Raw genomic sequence first — 18,956 nt, forward strand, 5'->3', positions numbered from 1 at the left:
GGTCATCGCCTTACCACCCAACTTGTTTCGGTTATTCCACTCGTTCCCATGGGAATTTCGTGTTGAATCCAGGTTTCCGTATGTTTTTTAGATCGTAGAATTCATTTTTGACCTTAATTTACTGAATACGATGACGTAAATATGCAATTTTGCGCGTTCTTTCAAAATTTTTGTGGAAACATTAAAAGATAAGTTTTTCAAAGATTTTCACTCGTTCTTATGGGCATTTCGTGTTGGAACTTGGTGACTGTGTGACGTAGACCAATGCTTGCTTCCTCTTCTTCTACTTCTCCTGCTTTCTCTCCTTCATCATCCTCTTCGTCATTTTCAGTTTCTTTTCTCTCCTTGCATTTATCCTTCTTTTACTTCTTCCTTTTTTATCTTTTTCTCTCTTGTTTTTTGTTGTCCTCTTTTTCCTCTATACTTCTTCTTCTTCTTCTTCTTCATTTCCGTCTTCTTTTCTTATTTTTTCTTCTTCAATTTATTCTCTTCCCTCCTCTCTCCCCTCTTCTTGTTCTAAATTTCCCTCTATTTCTTCCTCTTCTTCTTTTTAATCTTCTTCCTCCTTTGCTACTGGTTCGATCTTCATCTTCCTTTCCCACTTTGATGTCCTCTACCATATCTAATGTCCATGTCTTTGATGTGTTCTTTTCGGATAGGTGCTTTAACGCATGAACCGAAAGTATTAATTCCTAATTAAAAAATGCAATCCAAATAGTATGTAGTAATGCATAGTAAAATATTGATGGTGCACCGACTTCTCCCGCACTTTCCTTGCGACATTACGCGTTGACGCGGCTTTGCGCCGTGTCAAATTACCGTAGATTTCTGGATACCACTATCCGTACTCTACGCCTGTAATGATTGCATACACAAAATATCGAAGGCGCTATAATTTAGAGACTTTACGCTGCTGTCTCTCCCATAGTGTCAAAGTTTCTTTAGGAGATCTTCAGGCTGATGAGAAACTCGTTATTATAATGTTACCCTCAAGTGCTTTTTTAAGCAAAAAAAGTTATTTTAAGCTTTTGAAGTCCAAGAATTAACAAAAATATTTGAAAAGAGAAAAATTAACGTCCCTATTCCGAATCACAAGATCTGCAGAATACAAAATCATGCAGGTTTACTTTTCCCAACATTGAATCGTTTAAGTCAATTTTGCAACCTTGGAATGGAGTTACGTTCTTTCGTGCGGGAATCAAAGATGCATCCATTTAATATTTTTACGTGGAGAAAAGAAAGCGGTAGTCACATCTTGATGGTTGTTTCCCCGTGACGTAGATCGGTACAATACGTCGTCGATATTTCAGCAAAATCTGAAATTTAAATCCGACTGAAACACAAACCATAACGTCCGTTTTTTTGCTCAGATCAATTGAAAGTATAATTTCAATCACTTGCTATATAATGACTTTTTTCCACAAACGACACAATTTTCCAAGTAAAACTATGATAAAAACCGTTCGTACCGATCTGCGTCATCAACAAAATCCAAGACTCCCGAAATGCAACTCCCTGCTTTTTTTCTTAACGTACATCCATTTCCCAAAAAGGGACGTATATGCAAAGATGGAAATTGAAATCTCGAAAGGTTCACATAAATTTCACAAAATTTGAAATTTGTTAATTTTTATCGGCTTAATCGGAAGTTCAGAGAGCGGTTCAGGTGGTTTCCGTGTTGATGCGGCAGTATTATACTACCCTGCTGAACCCTGGTAAAAAAAAGTCGCATGGATCTAGAGTCCAGAATCTTGAAAACAAGGACAAGAAAAAATACTCTTGACTTTTGCTTGAATCCAAAAGAAATCCGCTTAAAGTAAGAGGCTTGGTTCTCGATTACAGCAAAAATCCTATTGAATTAAGAGTATTTTTTCTTGTCCTTGTTTTCAAGATTCTGGACTCTAGATCCAAGCTACTTTTTTCCAGTGAGGCGCTATACACGAAGGGGGCGCAAAAGGGATCGAGTTTAGAGAAAAAAGCCCCAACCTATAACCTCTAAATCAAATGAAGCATTAGCAACACGTGAATGTTTTAGGCTTGGGGTGAAAAATGTCAAAATCGAAAATCATTCTTTCTTGGCGTTTCTTAACCTCCTGAATGCATCCCTAAAAGTTTCGACAAATTTCATGAAATTCACTGGGGAAAAAAAAACACATTGGATCTAGAGTCTAGACTCTTAAGAACATCGATAAGAAAAAGGACTCTTGATTCAATCAGAATCTAGCTTAAATCAAGAACCAAGCCTCTTAATTTAAGCGGATTTTGTTTTGATTCAAGCAAAAATCCGATTGAATCAAGAGTATTTTTTCTTGTCAATGATTTCAAGAGTCTGGACTCTAGATCCAATGTGTTTTTTTCCAGTGTTTCTCGTGAATAAATTTCATGAAATGTTCCATCTCTGCTTATCTACTGTGCTCGGCTGAAGTTTGGCAAATATGATGGAGATTAAGACAATGCTGACTGGTTCATGACGAGGAGGCAACAGGCATCTGCGTGACACTTTGTCGCCCTGTCAGCATCACTGCCTCCGAAATCTTAACAACATACCGCCCCGCGGCCCGCGGCGTCACTTCGCCCCACGGCTCAACACCATCCCCGACCCCCACACTTGCTTAACCGCACCGTCTCCACGTCCCACGCCCTGGTTACCAGTTCAATTAGACTCGCCTCCAGTTCTCCGAAAGAAAAATCAACTCTCGCTTGACTTCAATTATACCGCCGATCCCCTCCCCTTTCTCACGGAGCCCCTCTTACATGCACGGTAAAAAGTAGCGGAACACTTTGGGATCTGGACGTATTAGAACTGATTTTGGATGGGGTGTACTTTAAGAAATTAATCGCATTTAACAGATGATGGCAGTGGCGTAAATGTTGCACCCGAAAAACAGAAAATTATATCGCTCCATGAGCTTTGATCAAATGGTGTTGAGAACCTATTCGTAGAAATCGCCCATCTACAGTTCGCCTTCAATTTTGCTACGTAGGCAACATACTCACATCGGAGCGCGAAAAGTTACCTATTCGGAAAAACACAGACCAATCTGGTTCCATACATTTTGATTTAATCAATAGATCAACCGTTGACCAATCGACAGACATATTACTCTTGAGGTTCGCCTTCAATTTCGCCATATAGGCAATAAATATACCACAAGGTGTGAATAGTTATCATTTCGAAAAAGATAAATATTTCGATCAATGAGCTTTGAACTGATGAAGATGTTGTGAACTTATTTGTATACATCGTATTTTATTTCAAAGCGTACCTGCTTTTTCGTTAGGTAATATTGCTAGGACCAGAAAAATTGCAGTTTGAAAAGTACTCGCTTACGTAAAATGAGAATTTTGAAAGTTGAGCCGGTAGTTTTTACAAGTTTTTCTTTTTTTCGAATACAGTTTTTTCCGATAGAGTCGCTAGTCGGGAGTAATTCCGTCATTTTCCCCCCTTTTTTTCTCTTTTTGTTGTGAATTATGGCAACGATTTTGGATCAAAATTCACAAATGAATTCTTAAATTGAAGGGAGATTTCAGAAGATCCAAAGAGATGGTTTAACTGTGTAAACTGGTGAGAAAAAACTCACTTTCAGGGACTCAGCAGTTTAGGTCAGGAATGCTGATCCTTCGCCGAGTGATAAATATACGCGTAGCTACGATTGATCTTCAAAGTGTGTCAAATTGAATTTCTGGGTCACTCATTTGTAAACTCATCCCAGGCGATCAATCGAGCGGTGTTGATCTCGGGAATTAACCTTTATTCTGCGTTAAGCCGTTAATGCGCAGTTCATGATATATTGCTTTTGCTTGGCAATGAAGAGAGGTATCATAATTTCATGGTCATGTGTGAACAAAAATTAAAACGGAAGGCAAATGCCGTGAAGCTAAAGGTACAAACGGGAAACCGTGAGCTTAGGGTGAGCCGTAGAGCGGAGGGAAAATTGGGGATGAATGAAAATTATACCGCACTCTATCGGTAAAAGTTCGAACTTTTCTCCTCGTAAGACGGTACATGCCCACCCTCTGTAGGTGTGGAGTTGAAGTTGCGTGAAGGAGTGTCGAACATTGCCACGTTTAGGGAAAACGTCGTTTATACATTAAATTCGACATTTCTGGGAAAACCTATCTGTGCTTTTCCTGAAACTTCTTAGAAAATTCTACTCACAATGCCTTGCTAAGGAAGAACGTCTTATAAACATTCGAGAGTAACCAAATTTCCCCTGATAAAACATGTATTCTTGACGACATTCATGCATATTTTTCCTTGAAATTTTCAGATATTTTAGATTAAAGTGCGTAAAAAATTGTCAGAAAATTTTGGAAAAAAGTATTCACAATTTTCCCTGTAAATTTGGTTTTTATCGGAGGAAACTTGGCAACGTCCTCCTACAGCCCCTCAGGAAGTTGGCCTTTCGTCCAAATAAAATATAATTTTTCCCCCTTTTCTTTCTCTAACTTGTATACTTCTTTTCTGAGGAGTTAAGTATCATGAAAATCACTACCAATCAAAGGTAAGAATTTAAGTCTATGGCAGACCCCACCCGACACAAGGTTCAACTTTAGTGGGTGGATAGATTGTATGCGAATACAATTTTAGTATGTAAATTTTTTGAATTTAATCTTGAATATTGAAGTTACGAGTGAAAATTTTGCAACGTTAGGATGTAGTTGCGCTCCTCTGTTCAAAAAACCGAATCATGATTCAAGAGGCCAAATTCCTCTGTTTTTTTTCGAAATGTATAGGTTTGCTCCATTTATTCGACGTCGATCAAAACGACAAAGATGTCGGGTGCGCGAGTTACATCGTAAGTGTGTTGCACGCATCTCGTCCGTAATTGACAGTGATCCTTCCGGCTGCAATGCAAAGCTGACAATCGCACGAACGAAGTCTATTATTATAACTAGTCGGACGTTGACAAATGAGATTGTTGTTCGCGGTGTAACAAGCATTGTCACCAATCCACGACACAATTCGTCGCCCTCCCGTCAAAAGCACGCAACTCCATTATCAAGCGGGCTTTGGAAAGCGTAGAGTTGCACGGACAACGAGGACAGTTTCAAAGGATAGTTGAGCTCTTTTGACAGTAGATTTTAACTCTACATAGACGTATTTCTGTCAAACGGAACTATATGCATTATGACGTGAGCCCTGCTATGAAAGTATTCTTATGGGTCTCAGGGCTCATGTCATAATGCGTATAGTTCCGTTTGGCAGAAATACGTCTATGTGGAGGCAGAACACCTACAAGTTCGAGCTGGCTGAACGATGTAGGTACATCCGCGAAGTGCCTAATCCTGGGTTCGCTGCGGGCATGCGGCCGTCGGTGCAAAAATTGAGCCGCGGAATTATACGGTGAGCTTTGATTGAGGAAAAAGACTCTAAGCTTGGACTGCAAAGTTTAGAATAAAAATAGTCAAACTCGTGTTTATATGAGAACTGGGTCAAACATTTACATGAGCGTGTGCAGCGTATGCAGAGACAATATAATTACGAAGGCCCGCACTGCCATGGTAAGAAAAAACACCATATGAGTCTTTAGACGTTGTCAAATATTCCCCGTTAAAATGCAAATTTTCAGAAAAATTCGTGAAAATCCCCCCCTCCCTCCATTTTTAGAGAATTTCATTCGTAATTCAAGCTGAAGTATCTGGTAAGAGTAAGGGTTTTGGAAATAAATATTGGATACATTTTGTTAACTTGAGTTTATAAGCATTACCCTTTGAATTTAAATAAAATTAATCAATTTTAGTAAGTTAACGAAAGATTAAGTTAAATTATACAATAATATTAGTTTGTCAAATTAAAGTTAGAATATTAAACCTAATAAAAAAAGTGCCCCAGTTTCAGGAAATTAAGGGTTTTTATTCAAATGTGGTCTAAACAAAACCTCATGATGAGACAATTTTCCTGTACAAATTTTAACTTGATTTCAAATATCGTTATAGCTCTCTAATGTTACAATGTTTATATTTTTTCGCTATGGGTGAATACTAATATTTTGACGTTCCACAGTTAGAGGAACAACCTATGTTGATCCTATCTATTTTCTGAGACACAATAACACCATCTGATGCTGCTGGGTCTCAGAAAACTAAAATTCAACTATATCAGTTAAAGTTTTTTTTTTGTTTTTGTTTTTTTTTTTTTTTTTTAACCGAGGAGCCCTGAAACATCAGAATACATCGATAGTAAAATAAGACAACTTCGCAAGGATGTACTTTTAAAACGAGCTTTTAATTCAATTTAATACTTTTACAAGAGGAATGTCTTATCATGAGGTCTCGCTTAGGCAACATTAGAACCAAATCTCTGAATTCCTTTGAAAAGGCCCAAAATGCTCTTTTTTGACAGGCTCTAGCGTTTACTCATAACGGTCTTTAAAAATGTATACATTAATTTCTTGGGGAATTTGGGAACGTACGAGAGTTGACGTGGCGTTTTTCCTTAAACCTTTATTTCCTGGATCCAGTTAAAAATTCTCTCATATGTTTGAACTTTTGTCTGAATTTAACGAACTTACAAAAAATGCATTGACACCAGATCCCATTCCTTGTTGCGTTAACAAATGAAAGCAGGCGCGTCTCGGAAGAACACTGTATGAGACATCAGGCCTTGCCAAATTTCTCTCAACCAATCACGAATTTTCAGGATTTGTGAATATTTCCCCTCCGATTTTTGAGAGGATTTTGTTCGTAAATCAATCTAAAAAGCCTGACAATTTCAAAGGAAAACACCCATAAGTTTCTTCAAGAATGAAATTTTCTCAGAGGAAATTTGGCAAAATTCGAATGCTCATACGGGCATCCTCACTTGGCACGGTAGTATATCTCTCACGTCTCCCTCAACGCCGTTTATAAGTCGGCGCCAATAGTCGGGAAAGAATCCGTTTGCTACCACCCCCAAGAGACAAAACTTCACATTTTAATTACAAAATAGACAGGACAATCGAGTCTTTGAGTAATTAAGCGAAGTTTCAAATGAAATCCGCTCCGCAGCGGATAATCCCCGCTCTCCAATTTTAATAACGCTTTGAGTGCACTAGCGCACCTGCACCTTCCCTAGTTTCTCCGGCTCCAGCTGCTCTAAGGAACTTTTAATTGATACGCATCGTTCGACCTCCCCAAGAATCCGATCCAGCGTGACTGATCGATTATCGATATTTCCCCATTTGAAGCTATGGTAAAGAATCGATTTTGAAGGTGCTCGTAGCATACGATCCTTTTCTATAGGTTTAAACGGTAGATCGATCGATGTATCTCAAAGCATTCCACGCCTCTGAACTTCAAGATTCAAAATTACGCCCTGCGAAACTTCAGTGGATGACAGCTCAGATCAAGGTTTGATTCCTGCGGCAAAAATTACTTCGTCGATTGTAGTGAAGTAAACTTACTGTGTTTTCTCCTACTGGGTCGACTGTCTTGTCTTGGGCATTGTTTCGCTTGTCCAGATCTACTTTGAGTTTTGACGGGATGACGAATAATCAGGACGGTGCGGTCTGTTTCGAAGCGCGCTGCTTCGAAAGGAGTTTTATGTTTAGGGACAGAACTTGCCGCTATGTTGCGCCACTTCACGTAGGAAGAAAAGCTTCCGTATTATATTTCCTCATCGGACTTCTATTTACGACAGTAGGAATTTTCGTTGTCCAGCCAGGGATCTGATTACGACAATCAGAATTTCACACTGGCACAAGAAGAAATCCGGTTGTCTCGATTAAAATTACGATGAAGAAACCATCAACAAGATGTTGTTATAAATTATCTTGGGAATTTTTTCTCATGCAATCGGTGTCTTCAGGAAGAGATACAATTCCACTATACAATAAAATATTTACATTTAAGGACGAATCATTCCGAGTAATAGCGTAGATACTAAGTCATGTGTATGGCATAATTTTTCATCACATTTCAAAAACATTAACCTTAAAGCAACGCAACGTGAAGGCAGTTTTTGCTCTCGAATCAAGATGGATCATCCATCTCAGAGAAATATACACAAAAAGAGCCATTGATTCAACTGAAAAACACAAAAAATGAGCAAACGAGGTTAAAAACAAACAAATTAAATGCTTAGGGCGTTTTGAGGTGGTTTCAACCCATTCTTCGACTTGGAAACAAGAAATACGAATATATAAGGGGCTTGGACAAGGAGCATTAGTGCAGTTTTTGCAATTTTGAGAAATACGTGTTTGATGTTTCGAAATTAAGTGGATCCTCATGGCAAAAAGAAAGTGCAAGCATGACTTTTTGATGCTTAGAAATTGGAATTTGGGAGCGAATTTTTTACAGAATATGCACTAAGACTAGTTTTACTTGAAATCATTAATATGTCAATTTTTTCAAAAACTGCACTTATGCGCCTTGTCCTCTAAGCTCCTCATATAAAATTATAGAAATCACAAAAAAACGATCGAGCCTCCATTTGTGATAACAAAAAAAGGCTTTTTTGTCTTGGTCGCCCATTGTCTTGTGTTTTTTAGTTCATCTCAAAATTGAAAACTCATCGCGATAATTAAAAAAATTTGTAGGAGAGCTTACCTCCAGTGACAAGACAAGTAAGGTGGAGATCGTAGCCTTCGAAGTAAGGTCCCGCGATAGCATCCATCTGTTTGCCTTGCATATCCATTATCACAGGCGTAGAAGGCGGCACTGCAAGAAATGAAATGAGGCTTTATATTTTGGAAAAAAATTGAGGAATATTCGGTGGGTCTAGAAAACCTGGATTGCATGAATGAAACATTTTGATTTTTTCTCAAGTCTCCTTTTTATCAATGCGAAGGAAGCAGGAAGCACTATTTCCCCTCAAACATTCGGATATCGATTATAATTTCCTTAATATTCATTTATTATCAATTAAACAGACATTAATAGGAAATCAAAGCTGGTATTAATCACGTCAGATTGGAGGTTAACATTATTCACCGCTGGAGAATTCTCATGAACATCGCTTCAGACGAGTTTTGAATGATTGCTGCACGATGTATGTTTTCTAGCTTACATCTAGGACTGAAGGCGAAATGGACTACATTTTGCAATGAAAACCTACAATATCCATTTCATCTGTAAATAGACGTCTGTTTATTGGGAAACTAATGTAGCATACGTTTATTTTTCAAAACTGAGCCAGAAATGGTATATCCTTATTGCAAAGCGCAGTCCAAATAGCAATCTGCTCTGCGTAGCCTCTATTCTCCTCCATGTCAATGGGTCAATTATGCTAATCACATAATCGTGTTTTGATGCTTGGTTCATGCGGATCAGTTAGAAATAATGAAATATGTCTAAACAGCAACTTCCTCTGTTCAATATTAACCAAAATCAACCGTTTCGAACAATTCCATTTATGACGTCATCCAACGCGGTAGTGGCACACTTTGTTCCTTCCACCTTGCTTTTATCTAAGTTTCACGCTGAGCAACCGGTGAAAATTGTGTGTTCCGGGATACGCACCTCTGTAATTTCACCATCGATATTTGGACCGCGTTAAACAGAAAAGAACCAAGCCACATCAGATATTGCCAAATTTAATTGGCTAATTTAATTTTTACATGAAAACAGTCGTGCGGATTTTCGTGCAAATTTCGGTGAATTTTCTCCACAGTGCGAAGCGAATCCCTTAACATTTTCAAAAGGATCCGCACAAACATTTCCTCGTAAAAAATTAAATTGTCCAATTAAAATTGGCAATAGTTGATGTGGCTTGGTTCCTTTCTGTTAAACGCGGCGGTCCATTTATGCTTACAAAAATATTCTCACCTGCTAAAGTTAAATTGACTCTGTAGTTCTTCGTAGGTGAGTCCATAAAGTCAACTCTACATCTGTAAATTCCTTGATCGTCATAGTTGACGTTTTTGATGGTGAGAATAGCCTCACGATCCTCTGTTCCCATGGCCGAGGAACACCTCTCGCCCAGATCCCCGCTCACAGCCCAATGAGTCGCTTGACGAACGTTGCCTCCTCGCGCGTCCAAACTGTCAACAAAAGAACAAAAACGATTACAGCATAGTAAAAATTCAGTTTCGTCAAACATAATGTTTCCACACCGAGAAAAAAAACCACGTGCGTGGAACCCGAAGTTTAGGTCATGTGGATCTCTGAAGTTTTCAGATTGAGCATCTGAACACTTAAGATCTAGCTGCCGAGGTTCGGATCACACATCTGAAACTTCAATTCTTACATCTGAAGTACTTCGGTTTTCACATCCGGGAAACTTCGGTTCTCACATCTGAAGTACTTCAGATGTAAGAACTGAAATTTCAGATGTGTGATCCGAACCTCGACAGCTAGACCTTAAGTGTTCAGATGCTCAATCTGAAAACTTCAGAGATCCATATGACCTAAACTTCGGGTCCCACGCACGAGGTTTTTTTCTCCGTCAAACCGCATAAAAAGTGGGTTCTACTTATCGCGGAATTCAATAAGGATGAGACATTTTCCCGTAAAAATCAAGTTCCCGTCATGAACAGGTTCGAGGGCCGAAGAAAAGAAAAGTCGGGATTATGATGATGAAACTAGCTTGAAATTCCTACAATCACACTGAAAAAAAGTATAGTAAAATCAACCATACATCTTGATTTTTTACACAGTGATACTATTTAGTGAAAATAACCAGAATTATAATAGTATTCACCAGAGCTCAGATGATACATACCACAATATGGTACCATAGAGTCTGGTGTTTATTACCTTTCTTGTATCACTATGTCAGAGTATGATAAAATCTACCATATTTTTATTTTTTATTTTTAGGAGAATGCATTCTCTTTATATTTTACCACATATTATTGGAATAACCGCAAATCACAATTTCACTGCTCCAGTGGCAAGGCATGAGGGATCGATTATCGATATTTCCCCAGCTGAAGGTATGATAAAGAATCAATGAATAAGGTGTCCGTTGCAAACACTCTATTCATCGCTCCCTTTCAATAGGTTTAAATATCAGATCAATCGATGTACCGAAAAGTACACCATGCCACTGCTACGCTCCTTATTAAAATCATCGATTTTTAAACAATTCGATACATTGGTCCTGAAAAGAACCGTAAAGTGCGCGGACATTTTCAAGGGCTTGGAAGCAAAAAAAAAGTTTCCAGGAAAGAAACTAAAGTAGCATCAAGTAGCTAGTGCAATTTTCACTAGTAAGAGTTTGTTTATGTAAAATAAGAAGAAATTTGTAATCTGTAGTAGGGAAAAATGCCACTTAAAACTAGCTGCAGTGGCGCGGCGTGGCGAGCTTTGCGATACATCGAATAATCTGCCATTTTAACCTATGGAAATGGATCGATGAACAGGGTGTCCCTAGTCTTTACCATGGCTTCAGATGGGGGAAACGTCGAACATCGATCATTTGCGCCTCGCCACTGACTAACTAAGCATAAAGTCTCGTGAGTTAACAAGTTGACCTCGAAATTCTTCAATAAATTGAAATACAATTACAAATAGAGAACGCGAGCTTGGTGAGATCACTCAAGTCTAACCCTCCTGCATGTTCAGTTTGTTGTCATGTCGTTAAAATAAATGATATTTTCGACAAAAAATTATGAGAAATATTAGTCTTAATAGGACTACTTGATCAACACCAAAAAACAGAAGAAATCGTCACCTTCTGGCCAAAATAGCACAAGCGCCATACGACGTTTAAACACTCCCGCCACCATTTTATTTTTTTATGGAGACATTTTTGGTAGAATCGGCTTGAAAATTTTACTGAATTTCATTAGCAGCACGAAGAAAATTCTAGGAAATTATTTTCGGACAGTTTCGTTGGACAATTTATCTGTTAAAAAAATAAAATGGCGGCGGAAATTTTTAAACGTCGCATGGCGCTTGTGATGCTTTGGCCGGAAGGTGACAAAATATGCACGCGCTCCATGAAGGTGTATTGCATCGTGGGAGAGGTATAAACAGCGTAGATTTGTCACTAACACCTTGATACAACTATTCCAACTTCCATGCTGTCTTCATTGCATACGGAAAGAATTGAAGGCGCTTTAACTTTCAGCTCGCGCTTAGTAAAGCGCTCTTGTCTTGCGTTTTTCTGTGTAGTGAAATCAATGAATGTTCTGCGGTGGACTGCTATAGACAGACAATATCAGAGGCAGTATATTTGTATATTTCAGCGACCCCACACCAACAATCTAAGCAATCTAACGAAGTGAATTAGAAGTTAGATTCGGACGTCAACATAACTTTTTGCCTTATGATGATTGGTGAGCAGCTTATTAAGCAAAAAATCAAAATAATTCGACCTATATTGTCTTAACAATGTCGAGAGCACCTGGCTCGAGAAATTTTTGGAATAAAAGTTAGGATTACGAAACCATTTTTTCCACATTTAGTCATCATCAATCGTCACTCGGCGAATCTAAACGTTGACTTCCAAAAGTACCTTTTACGACCTTTTAAGAATCGAAGACCGAAATCCAGAATGCAGTTCAGAACTTTTTCAACGCCATCTCAGAGGAAGAATTCAGGAAAACAATGTTGGATAAGTGGCAAAAGCGCATGAAAAAGTGCATCCGGTTTGATGGACGGTACCTACTTAGAAAAGCAAAAGGAAGTTATGGAAGATTCGGAGGAAAGCGGATACGAAGATAAACTTCTTGAATCCTGGTAAGCGAAAAATCTTCCTAAAAACCCGTAGGGATAAACTTTCCTCACTGATTTCAAATTGCCATAACTCGGTCAATTTTTATTCGATTGAGCTGATCTTGGTTTTAATCGATAGGTATTGAGTTGATCTTTAAAATAAAACCAAGATCATGTCTGTATCTATCTTAATTTTGAAGTTACAGAACCAGTCCGGGTACTTTTGGGACACCCTATGTAGGTACTCGTTTAAGGCCATTTGACAACGTGGCAAAAGCGAAGCTAAAACCCCTAATTAGTGCGTGGCGATCGGCTAGAGAGCGCTCGCTTCGCATTCGCGTCGTCGACCAAAACAAACACTCTCGACGAGTACTTTGTTACGCCACATCCTCGCTCCCCCACCACAATCCCGTATCTCAACTTTGAGATGAGCCCCACAGTCCGTGCAACCGCACGATTCCTGGGGCTCACGCTGAAACGAAGTTAGAGCGGAGTGGCGACACGGGGGATGGTGACAAAGACTTGCCGCCCGCGCGCATGCGCCCATCGGGGCTCTATGACCCGGAGGAGGAGGGGGAGATAAATCGTGCATAACAAATTAGAACTATAACTGCTGGGCCCGAGTCGTAAATCTTTTGAGTGTTGCGCTGCGCGCGGACGAGATGTACCGCGCCTCGTCGCGGACGAAGGTGAGTCGAGGTTTCGGGCGCGAGGCAGCCTCTTTCGATGCATCTGAGGAAACGGGGTCAGAATTGAATTGATCCTTATGGACCTTTATGTATCACGGAAAAAATTAAATTGCTGATTTAACAATTCAATTGCTAAAAAAAGTGACTACAATGTTTCAACATAGATTTTAAAACAAAAAAATGCTACTTTAACCACTATTGTAAGCTAATTTAACCACGGGGATGGTTAAAGTTGCATTTTTGTGTTGTGAAATCTACATTGAAACGTTGTAGTCATTTTTTTTAAGCAATTATCGGACGGATATCTCGGCGATATCTTCAACGTGAAAAGTTCCTGTTTGGATGGATCTTATTATTTTTAGCTGACCTACAAGAATCAAGCATTGAGACACTATTCTGTGACCAGCGCAACATATCCATTAACTGAAAGAAACATTTCGCGAGGTATTATTTTGACTTAAAGCGTCGTTTCTTGTCGACATTTGGTTCTTCTTAATCAAATCCGTGCGGATTTAATTTAAACTCAGCCAGTTAAAAAATGTTGTTTTTTTATTGTTTTTCTTTAGAGAAAATTAACCTTAACGATACTGAAAGGACGCTTTTTTAACTAAGAAAAGCTGTTGTTGAGTTGAATCCCCACGGATTTAACTTTTTAAAAAAACTAATTTTTTTCTACAAGAAACGACGCTTTATGTCAAAATAATATCTGAAGAAGAAACAAATTTCAGTAAAGGGTGAAATTCATTTTAAGAAAATTGGACTTGGAAATGGATCGGTAGAATAAGTACGAATTTAAGCTTCCCGATTTTTCACGACCGAAATTGATGGTAGCTAGACACTTGACCCAATTTTTTTCACCCGATACCTACTTAGGTCAACTAGTTTAATCCGAGTCATACTTTGGTTGTGTTGCTCACGTAGCCCTTAAGCACCGCTATGAATAAGACAAACGGAACCGACAAAACATGGTAACATAGTAAAAGAAAGGACTCGCTTTGATGACGGCGCAGAGATACAACTATTCGTGCTTGATGGATGTCCTTGTCGTATCTGCAAAATTGAAGGCGCGCTGCGTAAACTCACAATGCTCCGCTCTATGCCGTCGATGAGGTGTCACTCGATTCGGGAGGAAAGGTAAAAAACAAAGCCCGATTACATCTCTCCTATCTCCGGCTGTTTTGTTGACGTAGTCCTTGAAGCATTACTACAAATAAAACAGACGGAACCAACACAACATGGGAACAGAGCAAGGGAAAGGTCGCGCGTTGATGACGGCGAAGGGATACAACTATTCGTGCTTGATGGATGTCCGTGTTGCATCTGCAAGATTGAAGGCGCTATGGCACAAGTCGTGAGCTCGCGATGCTCCGCTCTTTGTTGCCAATGAATTGTCGCTCTGATTTGGGAGATAAGTTATAAAAACCAGGCCCAAAAACGTCTCTCCTATCTTCGGTTGTGTTGATATTTGATCCTGTATTTTTTCAATTTAATGTCTTATTCTTTTCTTAAGATGTATTAGTAGACCTACATCTCAGTTAGGACGTTCCAGCCGTCTAGCACCCGCGGCGCAAAGTACATGTTTTCAGCGATCCTTGGGTGACCCGGCTTGGGCATCTAACGGTTACATTCCATTATTTGGCAAAATCTTAGCACCTATACCATTGCTTATAACTGGAATAAGTAACCTATTGGTTCATACAGCATTGCACACAAAAAACAATTCGACTAACTTTATGAATGGACAGTGAAATATTTGGATCAAACAAAATTGGGTAAAATGTCTGGCCACCGAACTGATCGCTCACAACTTACTGTTCAAGACATTGGAGGAATTTCTACAAAAGTATCCCATTTTTTGACCCAACTCGACAAATATCACTCAATACCGCAATTTTTGTCACCGATGTCTCTCTTTTCAAACTTCAATGTACCCAGAACTCGTTCGGTTGTGATCGACGCTCCAACACTGGAAACACACGCTGTTGTTAAGGAAGAACGCCGTATGAATATCTGAGCGTTGCCAAACTTCTCCGAATCAAACATGATTTTTTTGGGGAAAGTTATGCATATTTTTCCTTGCAATTTTCAAATACTTCAGATCAAATTACGAACAAAATTGTCGAAAAAATCGAGAGAAAAATATTCACAAATTTTCCTGAAAATCCGTGCTTTTTAAAAGAGAATTTGGCAATGTCCAGCGGCTCATACGGTGTTTTTCCTGAGCAAAGCAGAATTGCAGAATGTAAAAATGCGAGGGAGAGGATGTGGCTCACCTGTACAAAGGAATTCCGGTTGAGTCCTTGAACCAGAGAACCATATTGACCCGGTCGCCGGAAACGTCACACGGGAGTCTTGCCTCACCACCTTGCACCGCCCAAGCTACGATTGCTGGAACTGAAACAAAACAAAATAAACATTACTCAATGTTTCCCTCATGATATCAATTTCTTATTGCAAAAACCGACAGTAACATGTTCGACCTGCGGAAGCATTTACAGGATGATTCAAAAGTTCCACACCACCTCTAAAACTCCTTGGCCTCTTGCTCCTGGTCAAGGAGATCCCTTCAAAATGGGGGGGGGTCCAAAAATAGTTTCCTTTGACCTAGGAGTAGGCACATCATTTGGACCGCGTTAAACAGAAAGGAACCAAGCCACATCAGCTATTGCCAAATTTAATGGGGCAATTTAATTTTTTACATGAATACGGAGGTGCGGATTTTTGTGCAAATTTCAGTGAATTTTCTCCATAATACGAATCGAATTCCTTAAAATTTTCAAAGGAATCTGCATAGACGTTCTCTCGTAAAAAATGTAATTTCCCTGTTAAATTTGGCGATAGCTGATGTGGCTTGGTTCCTTTCTGTTTAACGCGGTCCAATTCAAGTCTCTATCTCAATTTGTTCAAAAGTTACGGGAGTGATGCCGACTACTAGTGGTGCGGAGGTTCTGGATTACCCTGAATTTATTTAGCTGGACCGGAATTTCGTTTTAACTCTCCAAGGCACCTATAGGTAATCTGGAAAGTATCCGAAATTGGACGAAAACACCCAGAAATACACGTACCTATGGTGTTACAAAAGATTGTCCAATTATGGCATAATTTGATTATATCCTTTTACGTTATAAGCTGAAAATATGTTCATGGTTCACACGTTGTGTCTGAAATTAGCCGGAATATGCAAGAAACCTTCAGAACACAGTGGTCTTGTAGCAAAAACAAATATGCGACAAAAATGTACCCAAAAGCGGTTTGCAGGGGCAGGGGGCGAGTCTATGGCACATGCGAACTTAAAATCGAGAAAAATCAAAATCTTGGCCGATCCCAATTTCGAGATATCGCAATTGTCATAGTAAATGCAAGTTTTCCACTGATTTTGATCAGCTTCTTTGTTTATTTGTTCAATGAATCGGTGTTGATCGGTTCTCGTTTTAATTTTTCGATCGATTCACGTTGATCGAATACATACCCTCTCGTTACATGCAGATTCTTCATATATCACCCCTTTTTTTTTTTTTTTTTTTTTTTTTTAACAGAGCAATTCGCCCTCTGCTACGTCTGAAGCAATTTTCGTTACGAATGTGTTGTGCGTGCCGATTTTACCTCTTTACATACTCGAAACTCTGAAGGCGTTTTATGTGCGAAAGTAGAGCACCCTGTCGGAGAACAACAAAAGTGAGATTGAATGAATCATTCAGTCCCTACTTCGTTCGTTTTCCGACAGATTGCGCTACTTGCGCACATAAAACGCCTTCAGAGAGTCGAGTATGTAATCAGCTAAAATCAGCATGCACAACACATCCGCAACAACAATTGCTGCAGACGCAGCTGAAGGCGAATTGCCTTCACCGTCAGGGGCTTGTTAAAGTGGTGGTTTGAGCCGATATGACCGGAGCTTGTCCAGAGGTATGTGTGTAAGAATCCCGGTTTTCATCAGGTCAAGTCCCGGTCTCCCTTTTTTCTGTCTCGCAAACCAGTAGTTACGCTGATTAGCATATTGACTGCTGGTCAGAGTCTGACCACCACTGGTTTGGTGACCAGAGGTTGCAGTGGCTGGGTCGGTTAAGCAAGGGTCGCGTCGCCCTGGCGGCATTTCACCGGCTAATGGCCGGTGCCACACCGGTAATCGATGGGCCACCCTTCGCGGGATAGCGTTTCAGCGCCCCTCCTAATTTTCCGTGTTGAGGAAAAACGCAGTATGAACTTTTAGGTGCTGCCGAATATCTTTAGACAGAATTCAAATTTTCAAGAAAATATGTCAATATTCTTCCTCCAAATGTTCGGACAATTTTGTACGCGATTTCATCGTCATTTTATCGTTTTAAAATTATGCATAATTTTCCTCAAAATTACATATTTTATCCATGGAAATTTGGCAACTCTAGAATGTTCATACAGCGTTTTTCCTCAGCACGGCGGTATTGGGTGGCACTCCAGCGAATTTTTCCCCGCAAAAAAAAAGAAGTATTGCATGCAACACGGTAATTATTACCCTACTAAGTGTTCCTTTCAGACTTTCTCCGTTGACCGATGGTAATTCTCGACACAAATTCACAAAAATTCCTGCATCCTCCAGGTTTATTTTCGTGGATTAATCATAACAGTATGATACAGATCCCGTGCATGTGATTGAGGTAATGAACTTTGATGTTTGTAAACAAACGGGAGGGTAGATTGCAGCCATGAACTTGCCTAGCCCCGTGTATCCGTTTGTTTAGGCAGCCGACTGCAGTAAAAAGCATCCCACCGCGGAGAAACGGCATAACTACACTCTGAGATGGGCCTTATCATCCATACAACTCAACGTCTTCCAGAGCTCATGTAAACATTGATTTAGGCGTTTTTGTCGACAGCGCGACGAAAAGACGAGCCGCGTTGGACGTAGTTAGGGGATTTTTGAATAAATAGCCGTCTGTTTTCGCTGGACCTCGTCATGTCTTGCCTTCAAAGCGGCTAAGAATAGCGCCAAAAGTCTGCATTTCCTTTTAATATACGTAATGAATTTTTATTTCTCCGTGCACCGCAGCTTGATACACATTGTAAGTAGGTGCATAAATGTCTAATAGCCCCCCCGAAGGCGGCTATTTAATACTAACTGCTCGGTCGTTAAAGTCGCGAGTTGCAATGTTCTCAGAAGCGGATCCAGCAATTTGGCAACACCGGGTTTCCTACTTTTAAACCTATATTAAATGATCGATTCTTGTCGGAGCACTTGGCCCCTCCAAGAATCGATACATTTCCATAGGTTTAAATGAAAAAAAAAAACAATGTTGCCGATTTTCTGGATCCGGTAATGAATGTTCTGATCGGTCTCGCTCAATTTCGGATGCGCGTGTGTGTGAAAACTGAACAGGAATAAAAGTCGAGTTTAAAAAACAGATTACAAGTGAGAAAATTTTGCTTGGTGAAAATATACGTGCGCCTTTCTTAACTAACGCATTATTCGTTGAATCAAGGCGAGAAATTTTGAAACGCCACAACTGAACAGGTTATCGGAAGATGGTCGTGACCAACATTTTTAAATGAGTTTTCGACGGAGTACTATTCTTTGAGGGTGGACACATCCTCATACCGAGCGATTTACCAACACTGATTTGTAAACGTCTTTTTTTAAACCTTGAATATCTGCTTCAGTGAAAAAAAGGCGTAAATTTCGAGCCACCACTCTTAACGCAGAATGCTTCA

The 18,956-nt window shown here is 39.6% G+C and overlaps 1 protein-coding gene across 4 annotated transcripts in view; it reads right to left on the reverse strand.

The window, feature by feature from the left end:
• The window catches only part of LOC109034772 (kin of IRRE-like protein 2), a 123,622-nt gene that overhangs the window by 50,437 nt on the left and 54,229 nt on the right, over positions 1–18,956 (reverse strand). For all 4 annotated transcript variants that reach the window (XM_019048094.2, XM_019048092.2, XM_072301837.1 and 1 more), the window contains exons 3-5: positions 15,545–15,665; positions 9,748–9,962; positions 8,530–8,640 (exon numbers count right to left, since the gene is read on the reverse strand). In XM_019048094.2, coding sequence (XP_018903639.2) covers positions 8,530–8,640; positions 9,748–9,962; positions 15,545–15,665 — 447 coding nt within the window. The remainder of the gene's footprint in view (positions 1–8,529; positions 8,641–9,747; positions 9,963–15,544; positions 15,666–18,956) is intronic.

The sequence above is a fragment of the Bemisia tabaci genome, chromosome 6 (assembly GCF_918797505.1).
Source record: "Bemisia tabaci chromosome 6, PGI_BMITA_v3".
Classification (NCBI taxonomy): Eukaryota; Metazoa; Arthropoda; class Insecta; order Hemiptera; family Aleyrodidae; genus Bemisia; species Bemisia tabaci.